The 26,282-nt window shown below is 42.6% G+C and overlaps 2 protein-coding genes across 4 annotated transcripts in view; one reads left to right on the top strand and one right to left on the bottom strand.

Annotated features, from left to right (window-relative positions):
• Positions 1 to 13,302, top strand: part of exoc2 (exocyst complex component 2) — a 48,155-nt gene extending 34,853 nt beyond the window's left edge. Inside the window, exons 13-29 of the mRNA XM_041934933.1 lie at positions 1,494 to 1,607; positions 2,000 to 2,124; positions 2,738 to 2,806; positions 2,928 to 3,085; positions 3,211 to 3,332; positions 4,872 to 4,933; positions 5,047 to 5,127; positions 5,768 to 5,827; positions 5,977 to 6,038; positions 6,124 to 6,193; positions 7,208 to 7,324; positions 8,884 to 9,025; positions 10,343 to 10,398; positions 10,563 to 10,685; positions 10,875 to 10,936; positions 12,584 to 12,643; positions 12,760 to 13,302. Coding sequence (XP_041790867.1) covers positions 1,494 to 1,607; positions 2,000 to 2,124; positions 2,738 to 2,806; positions 2,928 to 3,085; positions 3,211 to 3,332; positions 4,872 to 4,933; positions 5,047 to 5,127; positions 5,768 to 5,827; positions 5,977 to 6,038; positions 6,124 to 6,193; positions 7,208 to 7,324; positions 8,884 to 9,025; positions 10,343 to 10,398; positions 10,563 to 10,685; positions 10,875 to 10,936; positions 12,584 to 12,643; positions 12,760 to 12,853 — 1,577 coding nt within the window. The 3' untranslated portion in view covers positions 12,854 to 13,302. The remainder of the gene's footprint in view (positions 1 to 1,493; positions 1,608 to 1,999; positions 2,125 to 2,737; positions 2,807 to 2,927; positions 3,086 to 3,210; positions 3,333 to 4,871; positions 4,934 to 5,046; positions 5,128 to 5,767; positions 5,828 to 5,976; positions 6,039 to 6,123; positions 6,194 to 7,207; positions 7,325 to 8,883; positions 9,026 to 10,342; positions 10,399 to 10,562; positions 10,686 to 10,874; positions 10,937 to 12,583; positions 12,644 to 12,759) is intronic.
• Positions 13,303 to 17,032: 3,730 nt separating this feature from the next.
• irf4l (interferon regulatory factor 4 like) lies at positions 17,033 to 25,262 on the bottom strand. Of its 3 annotated transcripts, none has more exons than XM_041934740.1 (9): positions 25,124 to 25,262; positions 24,724 to 24,978; positions 23,767 to 23,953; positions 23,399 to 23,475; positions 22,480 to 22,618; positions 22,262 to 22,363; positions 20,915 to 21,292; positions 19,622 to 19,734; positions 17,033 to 18,311 (listed from the first exon to the last, which is right to left on the bottom strand). In XM_041934740.1, exons 2-9 carry the CDS (start codon positions 24,943 to 24,945, stop codon positions 18,150 to 18,152), a joined length of 1,380 nt encoding a protein of 459 aa, XP_041790674.1. In that variant the 5' UTR covers positions 24,946 to 24,978; positions 25,124 to 25,262; the 3' UTR covers positions 17,033 to 18,149. The 3 variants fall into 3 exon arrangements, with proteins under 3 accessions (XP_041790674.1, XP_041790677.1, XP_041790676.1); XM_041934743.1 differs by having other exon boundaries at positions 24,724 to 24,923; positions 25,124 to 25,260; XM_041934742.1 differs by lacking the exon at positions 25,124 to 25,262 and having other exon boundaries at positions 24,724 to 25,100.
• Between the last annotated feature and the right edge of the window lie 1,020 nt (positions 25,263 to 26,282).

Genomic DNA, 26,282 nt, shown 5'->3' with positions numbered 1-26,282 from the left:
GAGCTGTCAACACCTTAATAGAACTTTGTTTGCTATAAAATACGGTGGTCAACAGAAAGTATCACAGCTTTTTGGTCTGTGAGGACATAAAGTATGCTTGAAATACATGTGAAAATCTAAAACAAATCTGTGAAAAGTGACTTTATTATTCTTTTGCATGGGAAATAAACAAAATGAAAACAGGAGTTAGTGAGGTGTGTGTGTGTGCATGTGTGTGGGTGTATGTGTGTGGTTGTGGTCAGGGTCAGTGACCCCTTAGGGAACAGGAACTCATCTTGCCTGCAGAGAAGCATCAGACCTGATGAGGAAGTGAGCAGGTGACACATATTGTCTCAGTGTCTTCAACACACATACACAGCGCTTCCTATATTTTAACCTTCAAACTTTTGCCAAGAAACAGCGCAGCAGCATAATGAATAGTTTAGCAGCCCTGCACACACACCTCGACCGTCGCATGCACACGCATACTTCTTAAATTTTGTGCATTCTGAGGACGCTGGGAGTTCAGCTGACACCTGGATCAACAGCAGCTCTCATCCCTGTAAAAAGAGAGAAAAACATCACAGAGACCGACTCTGCACAGCTCTATAAGGGCTGTGTGTCAATGTGTGTGTGTGTGTGTGTGTGTGTGTGAAAGTGTAATGTGAGAACACTTAGTGTGTTTACAGACTCGGATGACTCAAATGAAAATTTCCTTACATTTTCTAGACTGCATGGCTGTGTTGTGTGCACGGCCGGCTCGACCATGTTTGCGCCTTTGCTTGGGGATTTCTCAATACTTGCATACACACTACACTCGGTCTGTGACTCACCAGTGCACTTTTCTCCGTGTGTGTCAGACACATGTTTTGGAAATGTGGCCATCCGTTTGTCTTCCTTTAGATTAACTACATGTAGGCGTTTTGCAGCGTTGCACAAACCTGTCTTATAAGTTTCATTTTCATTGTAGTAAGTTCGATCCCCTCTCAGCTCTGCAGTGTTTCACTTTCATTCTCTTTTTTTAACTTTCACCTTTACTCTGTTATCTTAAAGTTATCTCATGGATTCACAGCATTAAAGTAATCTTGCTAGCTGAGATAGGAGTGCATGGTTGCAGCTTTCTCATTCGTCACAGCTGCAAAGCTCCCTGTTGCCATCTAGTGGAGCTCTCGTTGTTGTATAAGGATCAGACTAACAGAGCCCAGTGTGGTCGACGTAAACCCACTTCACCCCAGTTTTCACAGAGCCCACAGCTCTGTTTCCTCACCCTGGAAACAACGGGACATTCTCTCAGCTGTGGGCCACGGCAGAGACGGATCAGAAGACAAATAAAGAAAGGCCGAGAGGGGCGAGTGAGGACTGTTTGGTGTGAAAGCCTGCCGAGCTTATCGAGGAATGTGGAATTATGAAAATGGCTTATTTGATTATTTGATATCTGAAGTATGTGTTTCTTTTTCGTCCGAGTTCATTTCTCATCTCTTGCCTGCCCCTCCTTCTTTCGTTATGTCTGTCAGTGGGTGTTGGAGCTCTGGACCCAGAGGGGGATACCCGTCCGTCAGCCCTCAGCAGGCTCAGCCACACTGCGTCTCTGAAGAGGGGGGGCAGCCTGCGAACACCACGACCCAGCAGTGAGCACCACAATCATCTGACATCTCACCCACACATTTGGTGCCTGGGAGGGGCTTCCCAGTCTGAGCCTCACTCTGACTGTGCTTTTGTTTGTTTGTGTGTGTGACACTTTTTGCCATGTTCAGTGCTTAGGGGAAATCGCGGTATATAAGAGTCATGCGTAACGGAGCTGCAGCATGTCAGGCAGTACAGTAAATGTACAAACAAAAAAACAAACAACTGGAGCCTGGTGTGCCTGGAAATTAAATATATTCATCTGTGATTCTTTGAATTACACAAGCACTCTGATATTCTAATGCCGTGCAACTTGCTAGGTCATCCTGCACAGCACAGATAAGTATTGCTAGTGAGTGGGTTGGTCTAATCCAGCATGTATGTGTCTTTGTTGCAGCCTGGCGCTTTGAAACCCCGCAGCAGGTGCAGTTTGTGGAGAAGCTGTCAGATGTGGTGATCGGTCAGCTGCCCAACTTCTGGAAGCTTTGGATCTCTTATGTTAATGGAAGTCTTTTTAGTGAGGTAAATGCCTGAGAGGCTGTTACAATGAGGTAAATGCCTGAGAGGCTGTTACAATGAAGAGACACACAAAATATAGAACTACCATATTCAACACACTTCACAGGGTTTACTCTAATCACAACATTTTTCTCCCCACTTCCCTCTTGTGGCATCTTGCCTTTCAGATAGTTTGAAATCCTCCTCTCTCCACCCAAAAACAATGGAGGTGGTAGTAATTTCATTTGTGGTGCAGAGTATGGAAGAAAACAAATCGACTGTTACTCTGGATAATACATAGAACACCCTGCCAATCAAAATATTCCCTGTGGAAACTGGTAACAGTTAGAAGTTGTTTTTTTTTAGGTGAACTGGCCCTTTATGGTTAAGAAAATACATTGTCTTGACAAGACTGATGAGAATAAAATCATTTTTCTCTGCAACTGTACATTACAGACCAGTATTCATGATTTTCTTTCAGGGGTTCCCTTTTCATAGGTGTAATGCAGCAGGGGAAGGTCTGTCTGCACACTGGGTTCCTTGATGTGACTGACAGTCTACAAAAATCTGGAAGATTTGTTTTGATCTATAGATAATTATAGACATTAGTGTTTCTTGTTTGTTCTTTCTTCTGCAGACTGGAGAGAAATCTGGGCAGGTGGAAAAGTCCAAGAAGAATGCCAGACAGAGACAGAATGACTTTAAAGTATGCTTCATTGTGACTGTTTACACACAGATGTTATTTTGACAGTGTTTCTCACCCCCACAGTTTTTTTAATGAATACCATCTAAACCTGTCATTTGTGTGTATGCTTTGTGCTTTATAGAAAATGATCGAGGAGATGACCCATCGGCTGGTGAAGCTGGTGCGCGGGGCTCTCCTCCCCACCACCATGCCACAGGCGGAGCTGAGTCTTTACGGAGGCTGGGAGACCAAGACAGAGCTCACTGGAGCCTGGCTGACACAAATCATACACACCGTCAGGTTCTCACACTGATTGCTTGAATATGTGTGTCATTGATTGTATGCTGTTCTCACATGGTCATATGCAGGGATTTTGAACTTCACGCCTCTCGCTCTCTCTTTTGCGTCTCCTGTCTCTCGTCCAGGGGTTGTCATGAGGCTCTGTCTGCCCTGGAGATCCCAAATGATTTGCTGCAGGTGATCCAGGATCTGCTGCTGGATTTGAGAGTTCACTGCCTCATGGTGACTCTGCTGCACACTACAGAAGGTGAGGGTGAGCAGGAGAGGTAATGGAGCACAGAGGGTATAAGTAAGACAAAGGCTCTGAGTGACCTTCATGAAAAATTAACAAAAGATTTGTTTCACAAAATTTCTGAACTTCCTGGATTTTGCCTCCAGACACGTGTTATGCCATGTTATGTTATGTCCAAAATCCAAATAAGCTGCTGAGTCATCTTAGTTGGCAAAAAATGGAAACTCTTATAAGTTGTATTGCAAATGGTATTTTTATTGCTCTGTTTTCACCTGAATTTTGGTCAATTTAGATTTTAAATGTGTTTTTTCATCTGTAGACTAGACAAGTGTTTTTACACTGGAAGACTAAAAAATAAATCTTGATTAAATCTTCAAAAACACATGTAGCTTTCTCTTGTTAAGTTTAATTGGCTATGTCATTCTTAATTCACAGTTTTATTGGTGTCTGTTGGTGCACTCACTGTATCATTTGTTAGCACAGAATAGTAAAGTGTATTGTAGGAATGGATGGTATGATCTAAAATGTAGATCAGGATAGTTTGTTGTTTTTACAGTGGTGGTATTATATCACAGTATTACAAAAATAAAAGGGATACTCCACTCAAAGCAGTCTGAAGTAAAATGATTAGCGGATACATGTAGTCTAAATGTTTTCCTGTTGTTGTTGTTATTGTTGTGGGGACATTTCCATGAAGTTTATCCACAGCGTATCCTCTTCCTCGGATGGTGGGAGTAGATGAAGACTACCAGAGAAACTGGCATGCTTTGCTTATAATGTTTCCTTTCACATCTATAGTGAAAATAGTAGTTAGTTGGGTGTAACTCCAGTTCTATGAGTACAAGTGTAGCCCTCTACCTACATGTTATTGCAGCCACAATGAAGCATATTAGTTTTAATATGCTCAAACATTTGTCATGGTAATGGCGGTGTTGCAAAATCATGGCAGAACGTGACACTAGTGTACCACCCACCCCTTGTACATTGGTTTCATAAACAGTGTACTGTAACAATTTGTATATATTAGCATATAACACTTAATGTTTACAAGTCGTATGTTGTATGGACTTGGGAAACAGTAACAGATCAGAAGTGAAGATTTCTAATAACACTATCCTTTACACAAACTCAGGCAGAGAGTGAAGAGACTGCTGCATTCCTCCATTGAGTACTTGGCGGTCAGTGTCCTCAACTGTCACCTTTTACCTCATACAGCTTCCACGTAGTAATGGTGAAAGTGTTATGAGACTAAAACCAGACATGCTCAGTTTCACTTGCGGTTAGACATGGTCATTTAGAGAGGAGTGACTGGTTTTCACTGAACTTATCGCCTTGCACACATCCAATTGTGATTTGGTCAGAAAGAGTTTGATTGTATATCATGTTGTGGTTTTTCCTCAGAAACGCTTTAACTGAATTGTAATAATCCTGTATGGAAGTGATCACACTTCATATATAGTGAGCCTTTTTCTTATGTCTGTGACTTCAATAAACTGTAGAGAGATTTAAATTAATTGTCCTCTCAATTCATATTTGTGCGTTTTACACACTCAGATGTCAAGAGGCTCGCTGAGAAGGAGGACTGGGTTGTAGACAATGAGGGAATCACCAGCCTGGTAAGGATGTGTTATTGCATCAATCCCGTCATGCCTAATGAGAGATGAACTGTCAGTCACATGTCAGACTGCTTTTTGTAATCTACGTGTTCTCTTCCCTGTGTTTTTTGCAGCCTTCACAGTTTGAACAGTGCATGGTCCAGATGCTGCAGTCTCTCAAAGAGCCGCTGGAGATCAAAGCAGGAGAAATCAATGTGAGATAATCCCCTGTAATCATCAAGAAGTATCTGTATGATGATCCAAATCACAGCTTGCCATTGACACCTTGTGTTTGGAGTGCTTGCACTGGTACATCAAAGTAATCTGTTTGGCCAATCACAATCATTTGCTGCTAACGCACTTTGAGTATCTTTGAGTATACCCTATGTGAACTTGAAGAAGGGACCGACATCAAAACGTGTCCCCGGGTCCTTCACACTGCTCCTTTTAGAGGGAGTCAAGGTGTAGTCAAATCTTATCTTATCTTATCAATCTTATTCTCTGCGGTCCCAACAGTTGCTGCTGGAGTTCAGAACATATTCACTGCACGAGATCCCTGAGACTACTTTGTAATTGCACTGCTTTCGTTGTGATAAGGTGGCACTTTCACAGATGGTGGAGAATCATCATCTTCATCATGGTCTCATCATTGCGCAAAAGTTCTGACTATGATTGTAGCCACACTCATGCAGGCCTATATTTGATAAAGAAACTGTACAGCAATCTTAAGCTTCAGTGATTGTGCTTCATAAACCTTTGTGAACAAACACAACCTATCATGACAATGAAAGCACAAAACTATAGAATTCTCCAGCCTCTGATTTTAGTGAACTTGTGTCACTGTCTTTTCATCAGGTGCTGCAGTTGGACCAGGTCCAGGACCAGGCCACAGAGCTCAGTGTCAACATCATGAAGGTAAGATCTATCAGCCTGCAGCCAGACTGACATGTATAATTACATCATGTGACGTCTAAATCTGTTTATCCTGTAGAGTACGATATGATCATGCCAGTAGTTTGTTTTTCAAATCATGCCTGATGAGTGTGTTCATGTGCTCAACACAGGTTTTCATCAACTGTTTGGAGCAGCTGAGCACTAAAACAGACGCTGACATTGATACGTCTCAGTAAGTATTCAGATGACTTATTTATATCTTTGGTTATAGTGTGCACGACTCATGTTACATGTTAAAATCTCTCCTGTGTGTGCAGCAACATTTCAGTGGACCTGTCCTCTCCAGATCGGTTCCCTGGCATTCAGGACGGCTTCAGTCCCACATCTGTGAGCGCGACATTTTTGTATTATTTCCTTGAAACTGTTTGGGGTTAATACACCTGAAGTCCCACATCTGGCGACTGCCAGCATCACCAGAGTGCGGGCTTTCTCCTTCACACAACCAGACGAACACGTGTGTCACTCATTCAAAACCACAAAATGTTATCTGGCTGTTTCCTGGTTGTGGACAAGAAGCAGATACGTCCTCATTTCCTGTAACTTGCTTGAGATGTTGGTGCAGGGGGTTAAGCGCAGGGGAGGAGGACGAGGAGGATGAGGAGGAAGAGCAGGGCGTAGAGTGTTTCTGGTAAAGGGAAATGGAGCAAGATGCAGACGGGGTTTCCCCAGCCCAAATATGTGTAGCGATGGTTAGACAACCAGACTCGACTGAGTGCATCTGACCAGAGTTAATACTCAGGATATAAACTCCAGTGTTTGACTATTTGGCAAGCAAGAGATGGCCACATACATACTGCCATCACCACGTCAGCCCTTTGAAGACACTTACCTTGTCTGTATGTCCGCAGTCTTGATTAGACAGAGTCTCAAAAACAAATTGCTGCCAATGGGGACATCATTTGTGGTTATGAAAATGTAGGCCAACCATTCTGTCATCAGTCCTCAGTGTTTGTGTGAATGTGTATGAATTATTGTGTTTATGCTCTTGTACCTATTTGCTAGGGAGTACCAGTTTTAGACCTTGAGAAGTGAGGACATTTTGGACAAAGAGGACATTTCAGCAAAGTGCAGATCTGTTTGGAAAGCACAGACATGTCAGGAAAATTAGTCCAGGTTTGGAAAGTGAGAATATTTTTTGAAAGGTGGGGCATTTTAGATTAGATTAAGAAATTCATTTAGAATTCTTTGGAAAATTAGAGCATTTTGGAAACTGGGGCTTGTTCTCAAAGGACACTTTAGGACAGGCGGGAATGGGGGGGTAAGGTCAGGGTCTAGGGAACGCATTCAGTCTATGAGAGTCCTCACAAGTCTAAAAGTATGAACATGTGTTTGTGTGTATAGGAGCAGCGTCTCCTCATCATCCTCAGTAACTGCCAGTACCTGGAGAAACACACCTTCCTGAACCTGGCCGATCACTTCGAGAAACACGGCTTCACGGGGATCGAGAAGATCACACGGGTCAGTGTGGCGCTCCATTAATGACAGCTGTGCTTTGAACTGTGTGGACCTCAGATAAAGGAAGGAGCACTGCGCTCTGTCCCGCACTGCTGATGAGAAGCGTTCTGTGTTGTCATTAAAACTAAAGATGGTGAGAGGTGCTGAAGGTCCCGCACACTCTTCTGAGCAGACATATGACTCTTTCCTTTAAAATAAAGGTCATTGTCCTGGAAGCTCAGTTCTACTTTTTACCCCTTTCTCCTATTCACACATACACACAGTCACTCACAAACACTCACACAACTGCACATGATGACTAATGGCTGAATCACAAAGCAAAGAAGTCTTCGGTTGGTTTTCCTGTAAAAACAAGTGAACGTCATTTTCTTCGAAAGGTTGAATTTTACTTTAACGAATCTTGTGTTCTTAATATTTAGAGAGAAAGATATGGGCGACAGTTTGTCTAGATTTGAATCTTTAAATAATAATTACTCACTGTATGCCACAGCTGTGCCATTATCACTGCCAAGAGCTGTAAAATGTTTGTGAAAGTAAAGTCAAACATTCCACACATTTCCTCTGAAGCAGCTAAATATTACAAACAGGATATACAGTTAAAAGTTGAAGCATCTCCCATCGCACACCTACATACCGTACAGGGCTGCTGATAACTCAAACAAATTACGCCGGAAAATAACAAATATTTCCAGCAAAGTAAATATGTTAAGTTAACGGATGAAAACAGTCATCAAAGTTTTTGTTTTACAGCTTTGAGGACTTGCTGATGTAATTCATGAGAGTGGGAAATGGTTCATTACAGTCACTGAACATCACTTTATGTATGTGGCTTTGCGTGCAGTTGTCATATCATTCACACTGGAATGCTTAGTTAATTGGTCCACCAACATAAAATGAACCAAGACCATTGTCTTATAATGGAAAAATGCTCAAACATTTCCTTCTTCTGAAATGTGACAATATGATGCTTTTTTCTGTTTCATTGTAAATGATCATCTGTGGGATTTTGACTGTTGGTTAAACAAAATAAGCAATTTGAAAATGGTATCTTGGGCTCCGGGGATTTTACACGACATTTGGCAGCGGCTCAGGAGGTAAAGTGGGTTGTCCTTTAATCCTTTGAGCCTCCTCATGTCAAAGTGTTTGTGAGCTAGACACTGAAACCTTGCTCCCATTAGGACGTGAGTGTGCCTGTTGAACAGGTGAATGAGAGCAAATTGTCTGCTAAGTTAGAAAAGTGCTGTATCAGCACAGCCCATATCATGACTGGAAATACACTCGTTTGTCTGTCCTGATATTGGTTTCACTCCCATCGCCCAGCCCCTTCATACAAATGTACATTAGTTGATCTCAGGTTTTTCACTGTGGTTGTCAGAAGCTCTCATGATACAAATACATGTAGACATGCAGCTAAAGAAGGACAACGTCACTAAACAACAATAAACATCACATATCTACTGATGGGCAGTTTTATTTGTACAGTATTCCAGCCTGATCAGACTGATTAGAAAGACACTGTGTCTTTTGGTTGTGGTAACATTATGTGTCTTTGACCTGCCCAGGTAAGTGCGGACGCTGTACGACAGCTGGACATGAATCTGTTTGAGGCCTACATTGAGAGACGAGCTGACCCGATTGCAGGCTCCCTGGAGCCCGGCATCTACGCCGGATACTTTGACTGGAGAGACTGCCAAACACCTACAGGTACTGTGCAGCACCGCCTCACTGGGAGCACGCTCAGTGAGAGGTTCTCAGTCTGTACTCCCTCTTCGTGTGTCATGATAAAACCTGGGATGTATGGGTGGGGGGAAATCACCTGCAGACCCTAGTGATATCAGAAATCAGCCCCTAACAGTTCTGCGGCATGAGAACTCAGCATATCTGTGTTGTTGTGGTTCTCATGTGTCATGAGTAAAGCACAGCTCTTTGATGGCTTACTGTAAACACCGCTGAGATCGATGTGTTGGCCCCCTTAAGAGTCTCATGGCCTTTGTGTTCAGCTGTGGGTGCGTGCAGCGATGTGTGTGTGTGTACATGAGATAAGTTTGACTTTTTGCTCACCAGATGCACTCCGAACCCAGGTGAAACTTAAATGCATATATGTGGTTTACCTTAGCACAGGATGTGAGGCGAGATGCCACAGTGTGTGTGAGCGCTGAGTGAATTTTTCAGATGGGCAGCAGCTCATTGCACAGTTCGTAAAGGCAGGATTGATCGAAAGTTGGGCCTTGCTCTGGTTTGTTCCTGCAAGTGGGACTTTGTGTGTTTGTGAAAGAGGAACATTCTGGGCACAGATCTAGGATATGATACTTTCACTACTGCGCTTCTTGTATGGGGCTCATGCTGATGTGTGGGTGCTGCAAAGCCAGTTTCAGTACTTTCAGTTTGTTGTTTCCTCTGTTGTTTCACTGTTAGATATTTTAAACTTCAAGGGGACACATTTACTCTTTCTCTTCACACAACTGTGCAAATCCAAACAATTGTGCATGTAGCAACATTTCCAGCTCCATCTGTCACTCACATCTCTGCCACAAGTGACAGTGGTCCAGATAAATTGTCAAGCATTAGAACTATGAGGCTTTCACTGAGCAGCCACTTAGATTAACCGTTTATTGTTGTATACACAGTTAGCTTGAATAAAACATGATGACAGGTTACTGGTGTGGGCAGAGCAGTGGCCATTTAGACCTCCAGTATAAAACCGTAACATTATTTACCTTCAGTGTAAACGGCTACTTTTCTCCTCCTCGTATCACTACAATTCCAGAAATTCTTAATCAGAAATAATCAAAGATTTTTGGTCGTTTTCGGTCAAGAGCTTGTACTTTATGGCTTTTGACTTGGCTATAGAAATCTCTTATTTAGAGGAGCACCACACACTTTGTTATTTCAGCGACTGTTGTTCGTATCTGCATGGTGAAAGACATTTTAAAATACAACTGCTTTCCATTTAGCTCTTTTAGCATCTCATCATCCAGTCTACTTGGATGTTTGCTCATGTTGCACCTTCCTCTCCCTCAGGTGTAAGGAACTACCTGAAGGAAGCTCTGGTCAACATCATCACAGTTCATGCAGAGGTACAAACAGCCTCCACACCGCGTCTGCACCATGAAAACTTCTCTTGTTCTTTGGTCCTTTTCATCAAATCCTACATTTACCAGCTGTTTTTCGTTTGTTTGTTTGTTTGTTCTTTCCGGTGTCCTCTGTCTTATCTTTTCATCACCAACCTTGTCTGTCTCAGGTCTTCACGGTCTCTAAGGACCTGGTTCCACGGGTTTTGTCAAAAATTATTGAGTCGGTTGCGGACGAGATGTGTCGTCTTATGCAATGTGTGTCCTCCTTCAGCAAAAATGGAGCCCTGCAGGTACACACTGACACACACGCAGTTACAGAGCAGTTTATCACTCATAGTAAGACCCTGACTCATAAGTCGACCCTCACACTTTATGGGGATTTACCTGTTGTTTCTGATAACACCATTATTCAGTTCAAGCTACCAACTGCTGACAGTTGATGTTCTTTTTTTTTTTTATGTATCCCTCATCGCCCTCAGGCTCGGCTTGAAGTCTGCGCTCTGACAGATGCTATATCCACATACCTAAACGCTGAAAGCAAGTAAGAGCAGCACACACGCATTGACATAGTGGCACAGACGGGAACTCACATACATGTGCCTAGTGATTTATGGTAGTGAATGTCACAAACATAAATCTTCCCAGTCGCACATCCCTTACTACAATCCCTATTTATGTTACTTTGTGGGTTATGGAAAGGAAGTGAAAGTAATCTGGTTCTGCTGTGCGTTTGTGTGTGCGTGCATGCTTGCATGCGCGTGTGTGTCAACATGTATGAGTTCATGAGGAGAGTTCAATTTTTCAGCATGGATAGAAACATTATGTGATGCTTTGCAAAACATTGAAACCCCATATTTAATTGAAAATAGCACAAAGACAAAATATCAAATCTTGAAACTGAGAATTGTCTCTGTTTTTGAAAATGATTTCCTCATTTAGAATTTGATTGCAGCAGCAAGTTTCAAAAAGTTGTGACAGTGGCAACAAAAGACTGGAAAAGCTGTGAAATGCTAAAAGAAAACAGCTGGTGGAACATCTCACAGTTAATGAGGTTACCTGCCAACAGGTGAGTAACATGATGGGTATAAAAAGAGCATCCAGAGAGGCAGAGTCTTTCTGAAGTGAAGATGAGGAGGGGTTCACCGCCCTGTGACAGACTGCGCTGCCAAATAGTGCAACAATTTAAGAATAATGTTTGTCAAAGTAAAACTGGAAAAGATTTGAGGATTTGATTGTCTGCAGTGCTCGATGTCATTAAAGATTCAGAGAATCTGCAGAAATGTCTGCACACGAAGGACAAGGCTGAAAACCTTCATCGTCTGGCCGAGATCTTCAGGCCTGAGACGGCGCTGCGGTGAAAACAGACAGATTCTGTAGAGGAGGTCACTGCATGGACTCAGGAACACTTCCAGAAACCATCGTCTGTGAACACAGTTCATCGCTGCAGCCACAGAAACAAGTTGAAACTCTGTCATGCAAAGAGGAAGCCGCGTTTAACCCAGATCCAGAATCGCTGCAGCCTTCTCTGGTCCTGAGCTCATCTAAGATGGACTGAGGCGAAGTGGAAATCTGTCCTGTGGTCTGACAAGTCAAAGTTTGAAATTCTTTCTGGAAATCACGGACGCTGTGTCCTCCAGGCTAAAGAGGAGAAGGACTGTTATCAGCATGCAGCTCAAAAGCCGCCATCCATGATGGCATGGGGGAGCATTAGTGCACATGGCACATGGGTCACTTGCACATTTGTGAAGGCACCATTGATGCTGAACCATATATACAGGCTTTGAAGCAACGTATGCTGCCAAGTAGACAATGTCTTTTTCAGGGAAGGCCTTCTTATTTCAGCAAGACGATGCCAAACCACATTCTGCATGTATTCAACAGCAGGGCTCCATCGCAAAAGAGTCCAGCTGCTACTGACCTGCCTGCAGTCCCAACTTGTCAGCCATTGATGACAAAGGAGACCGCAAACTGAGTAGCAGAAACGGTGTTGTCTTTGTGCTATTTTCTATTAAATATGGGGTTTCAGTGGTTTGCAAATCATCACATTCTGTTTCTATTTACATTTCACACAGCGTCCCAACTCTTTTTTGGAGGCGGGGTTGCACTCTGATCTTTATCTCCAGCTTTCCAGTGTCAATAACCTTTCTTTTTTTTTAAATTAAGTTTTAACTGAACATCTTGTTTCTAGTGCAAGCTTTAAACTGGCTTTGGACGCCCTTCCTCAGCTACACAGTGGAGCTGATAAGAAGTGAGTCACATACTGGTCCATGTTACTAATACAAGTGACTGTGACCTTTCAGTGTTTGCTTCATGATGTTAAGAGTCGTTTCACATGATTGATGTTTTTTGTATCTCTTCCGCCAGGTTGTTGGAAGAGCTGCTGAACAAGTTTAAGAGCAGCATGCAGCTCCAGCTCACCTGCTTCCAGCCCTCCTGCATCCAGCCTGTGAAGAGATAAACTCAGTCTACCACCATACTGCTCTGTCTGTGCTTCTTACCTGTGTGCAGTCAGGAACTTTAAATCTGTGTTTTCAGTTATCACCTTATTGTAACTCATCACTTTTTCCAATATCACTTTCAATCTCTGTGTCACCAGATTGGACACAAAATGCCTGTTTATCTTATCTTAAAGACACTAGATGAGTTGATTTCATTGTTACTGTGTAGGACAGTCCCAGTCATGATGGTTATGCTAATCACATATGGCCACTCATGCAGCTAACAGACGGTGTTGCTAATGGTCGCTAATAGCTTGTTTCAGTTGTGGGTCAGCAGTGGGATGAAGGCTGCGACCAAGCTGCAGACTCTGCTGTCTTCAATCTGCACGCTGAAATAATCTGTCCTCTGCGTTGCTGTTGTTGCCTTGTACTGCACCCAATAAAGTAAAAAAAACACTTAAGGATAAAATGATGCGTTTTCATTTGTTTTGTTTCTGACTTGAGGTCCACTTACTTGCTCTTTCAGCTGCTTCAGACCTAATGACACAGTCTTCATCAGCAGATCGCGTTTGCTTTGTTGTCATGAAGCTGCACACGTTTGACAGTTGCTTTATGGTTTGATGGTGACTGTCTGAAACTTGCTGTACTCCACAGACATTGTTGAAGTTTGTTCAGCTGGCTAATTGATTTACAGTCACCACTGAGGTATAAGAATGGCAGGCAGCATATCATATATTAGTCTTCATTTTCAAGCTATAATATGGGAGATGCTGCAGAAAGAGGTGTTAAAAATGCAGCACAGTACATTTCAAATCGTTTTTTGGTCACTTTATTTGTAACACTGGATATATTTGTACTGAAAATTGTTCCATTTGTTCAACATGCAGAGTAGATTAATACATCTGTACATACAGGGAGGTCAGATACAGGTGTCAAAGAAAGAACATTGAAAGCGTCATAAATGAGACATTCAATGCAGAGCTGTTTGATTGGAGATTAGATTGTTCTGGTTTTAATTATACTGTAGAAATATTTGCAAAATGATCACTTCTGAGTATTTCCATCCGGTCTTTAAACTTGTCTACGGATCCATTCGTCACCACACTCTCGCAAACCGTTTTGCATCAGTGCATGTTTGCAGACAGTTGGTCTATGGTTTAGCCATTCATCTCAGGAGCTCCAGCTCACCAGTTCAGTCATGCTGTCTGGCATGTCAGCGTCTAGCTCTCTTGGAGGAGCATGAGTGCAGGGCGTATGCAGGGTGGGGACGGTGTAGGCCGTTATTCAGGGCAGCAAGCAGAAGAGGCTCTAACCGGATCCCAGAGGGAGATGGTGGCAACAGAAAGCGTGATTATGGCGGTGGGTGTAGGGACTTAGAAAGGGAGCGGTACGGTTGTGGCTGGTCTAATCACTCGGGCAGAGGAGACAGACTCGCCCACAGCTCACATGAGAAAGTGTGACGAGACGTGAGGGGTTATCTGAGGACAATGTGGACGTGCTGCTGTGTTGTAGCAGCACCTGTACACTTCAGTGATCCAGTCACTACAACTTTCTGTTATTGTCTACAATCATGCACCTCAAACCTTTGCTGCGTCTGTCTCTGTTTCCCATTTACTTTTAGGGGAAAGCCGTGCACGGCAGGCAGGAGTTGTTTTGATTGTCTGTTTTCTAAACTTAGCTCTCTGTCCTCCCACGGATTCATTCACAAACCCAGTTCAAAGCCTAAAGCCTTATCCGTTCTCCGCCAGCTCTCTGTTTACAGTAACAGAGGTGAGAAGGGGGAGTTTTTTGTTATTTTTATTTGCCAGTACTCTGTTCCATTCAGGAGAGAATGTGACAAGACCTGCAAAACACATTTAGACTTTGATCTGACTTCTCCTCACTGTGAGTGAGTGAGTGAGTGAGTGGGTAATTAAAAGGATGGAGAAAGTGAGCAGTCTAACAAGTGTATTCATGCAGCAGGAGAAGTTGTCAAGATGAGCAACAAACACAGAGACTTTAAACTGGAAATGTGTTGACAGGGTTGTCCTATATTAACACTGTAACCATGAGTATTTCTAAGCATTATATAAACACGTAAAGGGTTTGTAGCACGCTAGAAGCAGCTAGAAGGACACATTGCAGTGTTCATTAATGTGTCAACGCTTGTAGCCTCTCCATGTTATTACAGCTGTATTTTACTATATTTATCGTTGCTAAAATAACTTTAAGTTCAGCCCTTAAAAGTCAATACAGTACTTATTAATAATACAAAGTGGTTGGTGGATTTCAATTTAAGTGTTACCCTTTTAGCTAAGGGACAATAATCTTGTTAAAATATCTTATCCTGACATCAAAATAATGACTAACATATTGGTTCAATATATCAGGCCTAATATTGATACACTAGAGTGATCATTTTGATAATCTTACTTGTAAAAATGTAACAGCTATCAATCATGTCTGAATGGAAAAGTCCGTATCTGACCTTCTCTGCTTTGCGTAAAGTTTAAGGGACGTCCAAGGCAAGCAGGTTTCCCCCTTTTTGAAATGTGCAAAAACATGTTTTCACTTGAGGTAAAAAGTAACATTCAAGGACCCACCTGCTGTCGAAAAACTGCAAAGCCTTTGATATTGTTTTTTAAAGAAATGTTACATGTGTCCTACATTAAAGTGACTACAGTCGTAGTTACAGTGTTTTTTCAGACATCTACAAGCATCACAGTAACCTTTAAACTTCACCAGTTGAAACTATACATGTATCTGCTTCAATTAATAAAAACTTGAAAATGTCTGTATCCACACCAGCTGAAGTTTTCAACAATGATTAATGGCAAGAATTTCAATGTCTTAAATCTACTGCATGTAAAGGATAAATTGGTGATATTTTATATTTTTCTTGTCATTGTCAGCAGATCCCATGAAAAGACCCAAACCAAGAGTGTGAACTAAGTCCATTTCTAAATACTTGTGACTTTCCTGCTGCCTGTGGCTCTCAGCTTTAAGCCTGCTGGTTCCCACTGATGACGTAAACCTTTCAAAATGGCTCACAAATATATAGTTTCCTTTTTTAAAAGGCTCATTAATTTTCTAAAACAGCTGCTCACTGTAGTTTTTGTCAAATATTTCTCACATAGGAGGAGAGTTTGGGACTATTTTCAGTGGCGGATTAATCCATATTTGGTTGTCCTTGGGATTTAGTCAAAATAAACTACAGTGTGTGTGTTCATGGTAATGATGGAACACCTATTGATCAATTCATTGTTGGTTTGGGTCTTTTGATGGGATTTATTGACTAAAAATAAGAAAGCATGGGCTATCACCAGACTTACCCTTGAAATTATATTTTTGCTGCATTTTTTTTCCAAGTGTGTACTTAAAGAGCATTTACTAATGTTCTGAAACAATGAGATAATTGATTGATTGTTGACATAGGATTAATCCATAGTAATTTCAATAATCATTTCAGGCCATTTTGTAAACCAAACGGCAACAGCATGCAACAAATATTCACCAATTAAAGCCTGTAAAAAGGGATAATTTGCTCCTTTGCGGTGGTGTATATTGTAATAAACTTGAAATCTTTGAGTTTTTGGGAAAAGCAAGCAGCTAGAAGACATGGTCTCAGGTGCTGGGACATTGTGATTGCCTTCTTTTTTAAAAGCTTTTTTCTTAAATTGTATGTACTGAACAATATACCTGTTAATCAAAACCACACTGAACACGATTGGACAATGAAAATGACTGTTAGTTGCAGCTCTGATGTGCTGTTGGTGTTAAGGGTCACTCTGAAGCTGTCTGCATGCTGAAAGGCCTCATTAGGAAGTGGCTTTCAAAGTAAACTGACTGAATTGTTTTTCAAAAGCCACCTTATCAAGCGACGTCATCGTCCTCGCTCTTCTTGTAAACAATTTTGCGGCAGTGACAAATGTATTTGTGGGTTTTTGTGACTATTTTCCATGAAGTGGAAACTCTCTTCTAATCTGCGAGTAGAAGCCAGGAAGGCCGTCTCTCCAGCGCAGCTCGGAAAGCGTGGCCGACCTCTTCCTCTCTCTCCTCCCCTTGTGATGTCACCACATTGTTTGTGATAGTGAAGTGTTTGATTAACCAGCCTCATCCTGCATCTGAACCACACTTCCTGTTCAGAAACACACACACAGAAGTAGCACTGACATATACGAAGAGCTCACGCAGTTGAACAGAGGTCCTTACTCTTTGCACTTCAGCCATTTATTGTTTTTTAGGATAGAAATGTGCTCATTCAAGGCAAAAAAAATCTCCAACCATTCCCTCCAATCATTTCTCAGATTTGCTATATGACACTTGAATTAAAAAATATATCATGTACCTGAGACATTTGATACAAAATTGAGTTGAACAAGCTTATCTGAAGTCAGCTCCCTGAAAGTTTTCTCACAAACGCAGCCAGGCGAAAAAAAAAAAAAACATCATTCATTCCTTAAACGCTGGTGATAGTGTCTCCTAGCAACACAATTATTTAGAAGAACAGTTAAATGAAAAAATCCGTACAACTCTCACATCTGTGCAGCAAATGTGAAGCCACTGCCAGAGAAGACAGCTAGCTTAGCAGTTTTTATGCTAAGCTAAGCTAACAGCTAACCCAGCTCAATCCAAAGGTAAATAATTTGCCTCCCAGCACCTTAAAGCTCTCATATAACATATGATGTTGTGTCTGCTTAGGATTTTCTATGAATTTAACAAAGGGCAAAAATGACAATTCACTCTTTTCTTTGTTGCTATGTACTGAGCTATTTCCTCAAGCAGTTGCCAGGCAACCAGCAGAGCCTCCAGGAAATTACTGGTCGTGGTCGAGAAATAGTCTGTCTCATCATCGTCCATAAAAGTTGAATTGTTGTTGTTGCACTGCAGTTTTTATACAGACTAAACAAGCAAAATATAACATGTTGAACTGCGAGTTTGAGAGTAACATCCATCTTTTCATCTCACTCTCGGCAAGAATAAGCGTATTTCCCAAAACGTCAAACTATCCCCTTAAGGCACTAAAATTCATCACACAGTTTTCTACAGTACAATCACCGAAGCTGTCAGTTTTCTTTGCATAGTCAGTACAGAAAATATTCACGATGCCCTAAAAATACAGTAAGGAAAAGAAAAATAACACTGCGACTTTGGTTCCCTGCACACACACTGACAAACACACACAAAACAGAAGCCCACAAGGCAAACAGTGACTGTCACTAAATGTCCATTGTTATGTATAACACTGTTGGGGTTTGTCCTCTTGTTGCTGGTCTCCTGTGTGAAAGCTCACTGCTGCATCTAGACGTTTTCAACAGTCACTTGAACCCACTGAGGTCACTCCTGCAGGCTGCTGCTGTGGTGATGTGTGATGGCCCTCTGGTAGTCCTCAGGGGTGTTTATGTGGTCCGTGACTCCCGGGTGCTCGTAGCTGCGGTAGTAGTGGCCGCCCATCTGCTGGGTGTAGTACAGGAGCTGCCGGGCAAACAGCGGCTCCACCTGAAACACAGGAAGGTCGCGCAGGTGAGTGAGAAGGCTTTATACTGACTAATATTTGAGAGCCTACAAGTACGTTTGCAAAGTTCAACAATGGTTTGAAAAGTGAAAAGTAGGATTTGAATGTAAAAATAACCATTGAAAGTCTGTAGGAGCTGCTTTGCTCTTGTGTTTCATAACGTTGAATTCAGGTTTGACAAAAAAACCTTCACTCAAAGGTTTCCGAAAAAAACAGCTTTCAGATGCACTTGTGGTCTTCCTCCTGGATGTTTATTCAGTTGTCAAGGAGACTGCATGGACCTGCCGAACTTGGGCAGAAACTCTAACCATTGAGGAGGACTCTGACATGGAGTTGAAAGTCCCAGGAAAAGTAAGCAAGTGGATGTTAAGTAAAGATTTTTTGAAGGTTTTTGAACCGGTCCAGCAGAGATGCGACGCAATTGTTTCAGGGCTTAACGTCTGCTCTCTCAGCAGGGAGGGAGAAGATCTGACATGTGAACCTGTCATGTGCAAATGGAACTAACAATAATAGCCTGAATAATAGTGCAGACCCCTAAATAACTGTCAGAAGCTATTCAGAGCCTCAAACAGGTCTGGAGTCATGCTCATTGACGGCCGTTTCACTTGATGGAAAAACAAGAAGCCAATCAGAGCTTTGTAGGTGGGATCAGGAAAACTGCAGCTTCTGAAGAGGATGCGAGTGGGACATCACTTGTTACTGATTGTTTAGGGCAAAATAGCAACTCCTCCCAAACAGAAACCTGCTAGCATGAGCACATTGTCAGACTGAGTAATGAAGTGAAACCTTCAGTCTGGTTATCTGCCATTACTGTAACACCACTGGCCAAGAATGGCTCGAACACAATTGGCCGAACCTCTGCTTTTTGGGTTGTTTCTGTTTTTCTGGCTTTCAAGTCTTCCCTGGTTGAAACAGAGTCAGAACTCCCAAGAGCTGAAGCTGAGATAGAAGATTTTAGCACTGAAAAGAAGATCTGCGAGGGCTGATTCAAAGGTCTGGAAGCAGGCGAGTGCTCCTTCAGAAACTGAATTTAAAGTTATGACACGCAGCGAACATGATGGGAAGAGGTTCCTACAGACCTTCAAAGCCCATGTTTTAGCTTTCGAGTCTGATTTTTCACTTTTCAAACCACACTAAACTTTCAAGACTGAACTTTCAACCCAGCAAATATGACGTTTCATTGAACTCAAGTGCAAAATGACACGAATGGAAGTACAATGAGGAGACATGAGGTAGGGCTGATTATTAGACAGTGCTTCAATATGAGTGCCAGTACATTAGTGTGAGCAGTCACCTGGACAGTGAGGGTCCGTCTTTGTCTCTGCGGGTCCAGACACTCGTCTCCAAAACTCAGCAGGACCTGTAAACGAGGCGGCGGCCGTCCATGGAGCCCGTAGCTCTGGATCTCTGATAGTCAGGAAGGACATGAGATCGAATCATTGTTCACAATGATATAAAAAAACCCACCTCCAATGGTAAAATTCAAATGAATTCAGAAGAACTTCACTTGAGGTGATGCGACCTTTGGGATGATTCGAATGGAAAGAACTGGTCACACCATATATGCAAATGCAACTAGCTGTCAGGCTCTTACACAGCTGGAGCTGTTTCAGCATGTGGGTGGGGATGATGTGGCTACGAAGAAGTCATGTGACTGTTGCCTCATCATGAAACATTACTTTAAAAAGTTTATCAACCGCAGTTATTATGTGATAGGGACTTCTGAAGGGTCTTTCTCTTTAGCTTTGGTTTTAGCTGATAGTTATCTAAAGTGACAGTAAATGAGCTGCAGTTCAAACACACACACACACACACAAACTTTCCTTTTAAAGAATTCAAATCTACACCAGACTTACTGGTAATATTTAGTGTGCTGCTATAAAAAGTATTTCTACCCATTTCTCCACTTGAAGCTCTTTTTCCAAATAAAGATAGTGGCCACAAATGCTCGTGTTTTACTAAAGGAGCACAGAAGATGTGTCAGTTACAGCCACCGGCTACAGCTGCAGCTTGGAACACCATAAAAATCTTTTACTGTGCGACATGTGAAATAATTTTTCATTCAGTTTGTTAGACGAGTCGTTGAGGAGTCTGAAACTACTTTCAGAACAGCAGTGTTATCAGATGCTCAAATGATGAAGCACGATGTGCACGAACTGAGGCTAGCTTAGCTTTAGCCAGAACTTTGTGCATGTTTTCCTGTGCTCCAGAATGCCCGCTGGTTAAAAAAACAAACAAACTAAAACTTGAATGAAATTGATTGGGAACTTTTGTGTAAGCGCCAGTGAGACTCTTCTCCAGTCCACCGTGTTTACTCACTGGAGAGGATTGTGCTACATGCTTTAATTCTGAAGAAAACTAATCATCAATCATGTATGATAATCAATTGTTTATCATTTCCAAAAGCAAAAAGCCAAACGTTTGCAGCTACCAGCTTCTGAAATGTGGATATCTGGTGTTAAATATCGTTGTAAATTGAATGTCTTTGGGTGTGGACTGTTGACACAGACAACTAATCAACAACAGCTCTTCTGATGGAATGATTCAGAAATGAATGGTTAGTTGCAGGTCTTTCCTGCTGTCTCACCTGTCAGGTAGTCCTGCGTGTGGAGGAGTTTACAGCTGACATCTCTCTCCAGTTTGTTGGGCTTGTCACCGTACTGGGAGAGTCCTCCCTGCCAGTACACTCTGCTCTGACACAGCCTCCGAGCGTAGAGCCCCTCAGGGCCCATCCACAGTAACACTCCCCTCTCCAGGGGCGACGGGGGACTCGGGGGACACTCCTCTGCCCTCCTCTGGACTGAGAGACTGTCCACAGGCAGGGGGACCACCTCGGGATTTCCAGGCTGCAGGTAGGGCTTGTCCTCTGGGGAGCAGGGAGTTATGTGGCACCCCTCCGGACTGGAGGTGGTCACCTCCCTCACCAGATTGTCTCGGAAATATACAGACACATGCAGGCGGTAATCTGATTGGAGGAGAAGAGGACACAGGTGGAGGTTACTGAACACGTTTCCTGATGCATTAAACTAGTTTTCATTTTATCTTCATTTAATTGCCAGTCAGCAGACAGGTAAACGGTTAAATGCAAGTGATGTGTTAGTACTTGGAGTCTCTGTTTTTGAGACTACAGTACGAGAATCTGTGTTGCAAGATTTGTGTCGATATGAAATGTTAAACTTTAAGTATAGTTCCTCCATCAGTCCAGTCAGATCAGCCATGTCTGAAGTATTGCCAAAACATTTCAGCCTTAAACTGAAGCTCATTTAAGCTTATTTTTATGTTCTGAATGCACTAACATAGCAACCATGAATTTCTGGCCACTAGGGGGCAGTAAATAATCTAACCCTAGCCTCCAGGCTTTGATGCCGGCAGGTAGCGCCCAGTGTGTGTATCAAAAAGGCGGCCTTCAGGGTTTATGCAACCAGTGATACCTAATCAGACAATAAGTATAAGAATCCAAAATATTCACGATTGACTTTTTCTTTTTTTAACTTTATCTTTAATTACAGCGCCCTCTTCAGGCTAATCAGAGCATTTTTAAAGATTGCTAAAACATTGTGCAGTTTTCCACGTTTTCCAAATAGCAGTTTTGCACTGATCAGTCTTTTTTAAGATGTCTAAGTGGATGTAACCTAAAAAGGTAAACTTTAAAAGGCCTCTCCATCTTTAGCTATGTCTTTATATATGGCCATAAACAAAGTACAGTCTTGCACATACAGACTTACATGTTGTATACTATGACATTTCCAGGGTGTTTATGTAAGGATGTATTCACTGCTTGGTTTTTGATTTATGGCTTTATTCACAAGTCTCCAGAGCTAAACATAGAGATCATCCAGTGCTCAGTTAAGGAAGTCACCCAGACAAATAGTTTCTTCTCCTTCTGATTCCATCGTGCGTGGGGATAAAAAGTGAAATGAAAGTGCTTGTTTACCTGAGAGCGCCTCCGCTGATCTGATGCTGGCGTCCAGTGTGAACGGCGAGGGCTGGCTATCAGCAGGACCGTATGAGTAAATTGAGGCTCTGAGCTGGTATCCTGCACGCACAGAGGAGCAGGCAAGAGCTCAACACAAGCACATATGAACATTTACACACCCAGCATTCAAACTGCCAAGGACACTAATGTCGACATATGAATACTGAGTACGGTACCGTTCTCCATGGACGGGCCCTGCCATGGCAGGCTGCGGGGGGGACAGGGACACTGGGTGAAGGGCAGCTCAGGCAATGCGGCCTGCTCCGGACAGTAGTCTCTCCAGCCACACTCTGGTGTGGGCATGTACTGTGATACCTGCACACAGAGACACAGATGATCAGCTTAACGTGATCTGACTGCACCTACTGGACACATGCGTGCTCCGCCTTCCAAACTGAAGCTGTGGATATGATGATGAGGCTTTTTTCAGTGATTAATGTTTTATTTGAAAACGTCAGGTCTGAGGACTCTGCTGTCAAGTGAAATTATTTTTTAGAGGTGGAGCTTCATAGCAGGATTGAATGGTGATGCATTTGGAAAACCAATTAAATATATTTTCATTGTTAGTAATTAGTAAGGTTAGTATTTTGTACGTGATATACAGCTCTGAAAGAATGCAGGGAGCTAAAACTGAATAAAATATTAGTTAAAAAAAATCAAAAATTAAGAAACAATTTTGGTGAGTAGTCAAAAGTTTGGATGGTTGCATTGTGCCGGTCGAATTCAGATTCCACACATAAATATATGGTAATGGTTAAGACGCAAACAGACTGGAAACAGGAAAACACCCGTTATTCACTTGGTTTTTGCATGATTTGCGCCAGCTGAATGTCACATCCTTGTAATTTGGACAACACAGACACTTTTCCGGGTATCTGGAAAGTCTGTGATGAGTCCCTTTAAGTTTCAGCATTTCCAACAGCACCTGAAGTCAGCATCAGAGAGTCTTTGAGATCTGGTGTGCCCAAGGTCATTCATGAATGCACAGGATGTCCTCTCATCCACTGGTTCAGTTTCACATTCAACCTCCCTCTCTCTCTCCCTCTCCCTCCCCATCGAGCCCACCCCACTCATTTTCATGTGTATGAAAATCACCTGAGTCTGCAGGGCAGGGTAGGTAGGGTGCACCTGGTAGCTCGCAGGACTCAGAGGACTGTCCTCCTGTCGGGGTCCTAAATGCAAAATAGAAAAAAAATAAAATAAAATATGAACAAACGAGGTCTCAACGCTGCGTGACCTTCTCTGGTGGTTTTGACTGCACCGAGGAGTCAGTGACCTTTATCAATCACCACACGTGTCTTCAGAGAATTTCCAAACCCAGTTTACCGTAACAACTGATATCTTGACTGCATTAAAACAGACATTTCAAAGCAAATGTTGACTCACTTCGGTTAACTTCCAGCCTGTAATCTCTACGCTGCTGTGCACTGTTAGAAACATGAGGTGTTTGGTGTGGGACTGACTTTTCTTGGCTCCCTCGGGGATGATGCGGTAGACTTTGTACGGGTCTGAGATGTCCAGCTGGCTCCTCTCCACCAGTTCCTCAAAGTCGTTGCTCTTGTTGAGGGCGCAGCGGAGACGAGTCTTCCAGGTCGGCGGGTCCGGCTTGTCGATCCCCTCCCGAAACTTGCCTTTGAACAGCGCCCAGGCCTGCACACAGGTCACCGGCACAATTTACAGAAAGCCCGTGTTAAAGCTTGAGAGAGGATGAGACGTGAAGCCTGCGTTGCAGAGCCCGCAGACATGAGCTTTCCGAGGTAGCAGACGTCCTCTCAACAAAAGGAGTGTTTATTATAGAGTTTATTACAGATGGTGGAGTTTATACGCAGTGTAATGTGTAATTTGGTGCTCCATCAACAGAAAATTAATCCGCGACATTTTCAGCGTCTCGGTGTGTTTTCTTGTCTTGTATTTGGTTTAGATTTTTTCTTTAGAGGAAAAACTGTTTTTTTAAGTCATCTTAGGCTGCGGGAACTTGTGTCGGACTTGTCTAACTATTTTCTGACAGTTAATAGACCAAACATTGATCCACAACGTAATCGATAGACTAATCGACGCAGTGAAAGCACTCGTTGCAGCCCTGTTTCTATTGCACATTTCATTCACACTATGCAATATAATAATACATGATGCAAAGTGCTGCACATGATAAGCCTTCGTCTAAAGCATTTAACGCGAAATACAGCATAAGACATTAAAAGCACGAAGGTATGTGCATGGATTATAGACCTACTTTGTGAAAAGCATCATAATGATAATAATTCTGTGTTCCCTTTATGCCACTTTGAATCTCTGTCAGACTTTAAGAACATTTGAAACGATGCGTTTTGCCAGTTTATACACTCATTTTCTGACTTTTATTCTGAAAGTCACATGTTTCAATGTGGCTGGATGACGAGAGGAGGATGCGGGTGTTTTACCTTGAAAAGCGCGGCATCCTCGTCCCGGTTATAGTCCTGTTTCCCGGCGTGTTTCCACGGTATCCTGAAGACGCTCTTCTCGTCGTTCTCCCACACCAGACCGGGATACTTGCCGCAGTCCACCTGCTCGATGAGCCACTGGCGCAGCTTTCCGTTCCCGTTGCTCCCAGGGCCTCCGTAATCCATCTCTGCGTTCATCTCTGTCCAAACAGGCGCATGCATCAACTCCTCTGGGAGGTCCTGCACTGCAGTGTGCTGATATGTGTTTTGAAAGTAGTGTAAGTTTAGCAGAGAAGGGTGAGTGTATCAAACGTTCAGTAAAACTTTTAGGTTAACCCCCCTGATCTCCCACGCACTTGGCCTTAATGTGCGCCTTGAGAGCGCATGGAGCTGGTCTTACCTGCGAAACTCGAAACCCGTCAAGTTTTGAAATCAGTAAGTGTCAGAAAGCCCTCATCATTACGACGGGCCCGCTTAAATCCTCCAGCCTATAGCGAGCAGCAAGAGGGCGGAGACACAGCCGGGGATGCTGAGGAGGACGCACCTGCTGCCGCTGCCTCTCTCCTGCGAAGCTTATCAGCGCACACACAGCGGCCGATCTCCAGTAAGACACGGGGGAAACCCTGCCGGCGTCAGTCACAAGTGTCACACACCCGCACACGTGGAAAATCATAGCACGGAGACAAAAACAATTCTTTGAAATGATAAAGCTTTACGAAAAGTAACTGTAGAGTGGTCCTGCAGTAGCTAGAAGTGATGCACAAAAACATGAGCGCAAGTTTGTTCCCAGTGGAAGATTATAGAGAACAGCAGCTCTAACACCGACAAGAACAGGCTGCCAGATAAGATTATTCTACACCGGCTATGTATAGAATACCTAGAAAACGGGTCGTTGAGACAGCACAATGTCTACAGCTCACCATGTTCTTATTTTAAACGTTACTTTTAAAAAAAGAAATTAGTAATAATAATAATAATAATAAAACCCTCGAAATCAGTCATTTATTTTATGGCAGCAATGGAAGAAGGATCCAAATCCTGCATTCAAAACCTCACTAAGTAAAAGTTAAAAAAAGCAAATTGTACTGAAAGTTTTACAAGAAAAAACTCTCATCCTGTCCCCTGTCAGTGTTGTAATAAAGGAGATAAATGACCATGTTTGATTATCATTATTGATGCATTAATCTATAAGAAACAGTGCAGCTGTAATAGCTCCAGTTATAGTGTAGTAGCTCCTGCTACTTGATGTACTGCTGGATAGTTTAATCTATAACAAGGCACCACTCTTGATCAGCATGTCTTTGACATAAAATCTTCATCTGTAAAGTAATTAGTAACTGTAGTAGTAGTGGACTACAAAGTGCAATACTTCCCTCTTAAAAGTAATGAAGTACAAGAAATAGCATAAAATGCGGACACTCATGTAAAGTAATTGGATCGTTGATGCATTAATGTTAAAAAAGCCAGTGCCACTGTTCCGCCCCACCCCTCTCAGAGTACATGTGCATGTAAGTGGTTGAGGTGGAGCTCATTTTAACTGCTTCATGTTCTGTTGTAGT

Source organism: Chelmon rostratus, chromosome 4, assembly GCF_017976325.1.
Source record: "Chelmon rostratus isolate fCheRos1 chromosome 4, fCheRos1.pri, whole genome shotgun sequence".
Lineage (NCBI taxonomy): Eukaryota > Metazoa > Chordata > Actinopteri > Chaetodontiformes > Chaetodontidae > Chelmon > Chelmon rostratus.
This window is presented reverse-complemented; position numbering and strand designations above follow the sequence as displayed.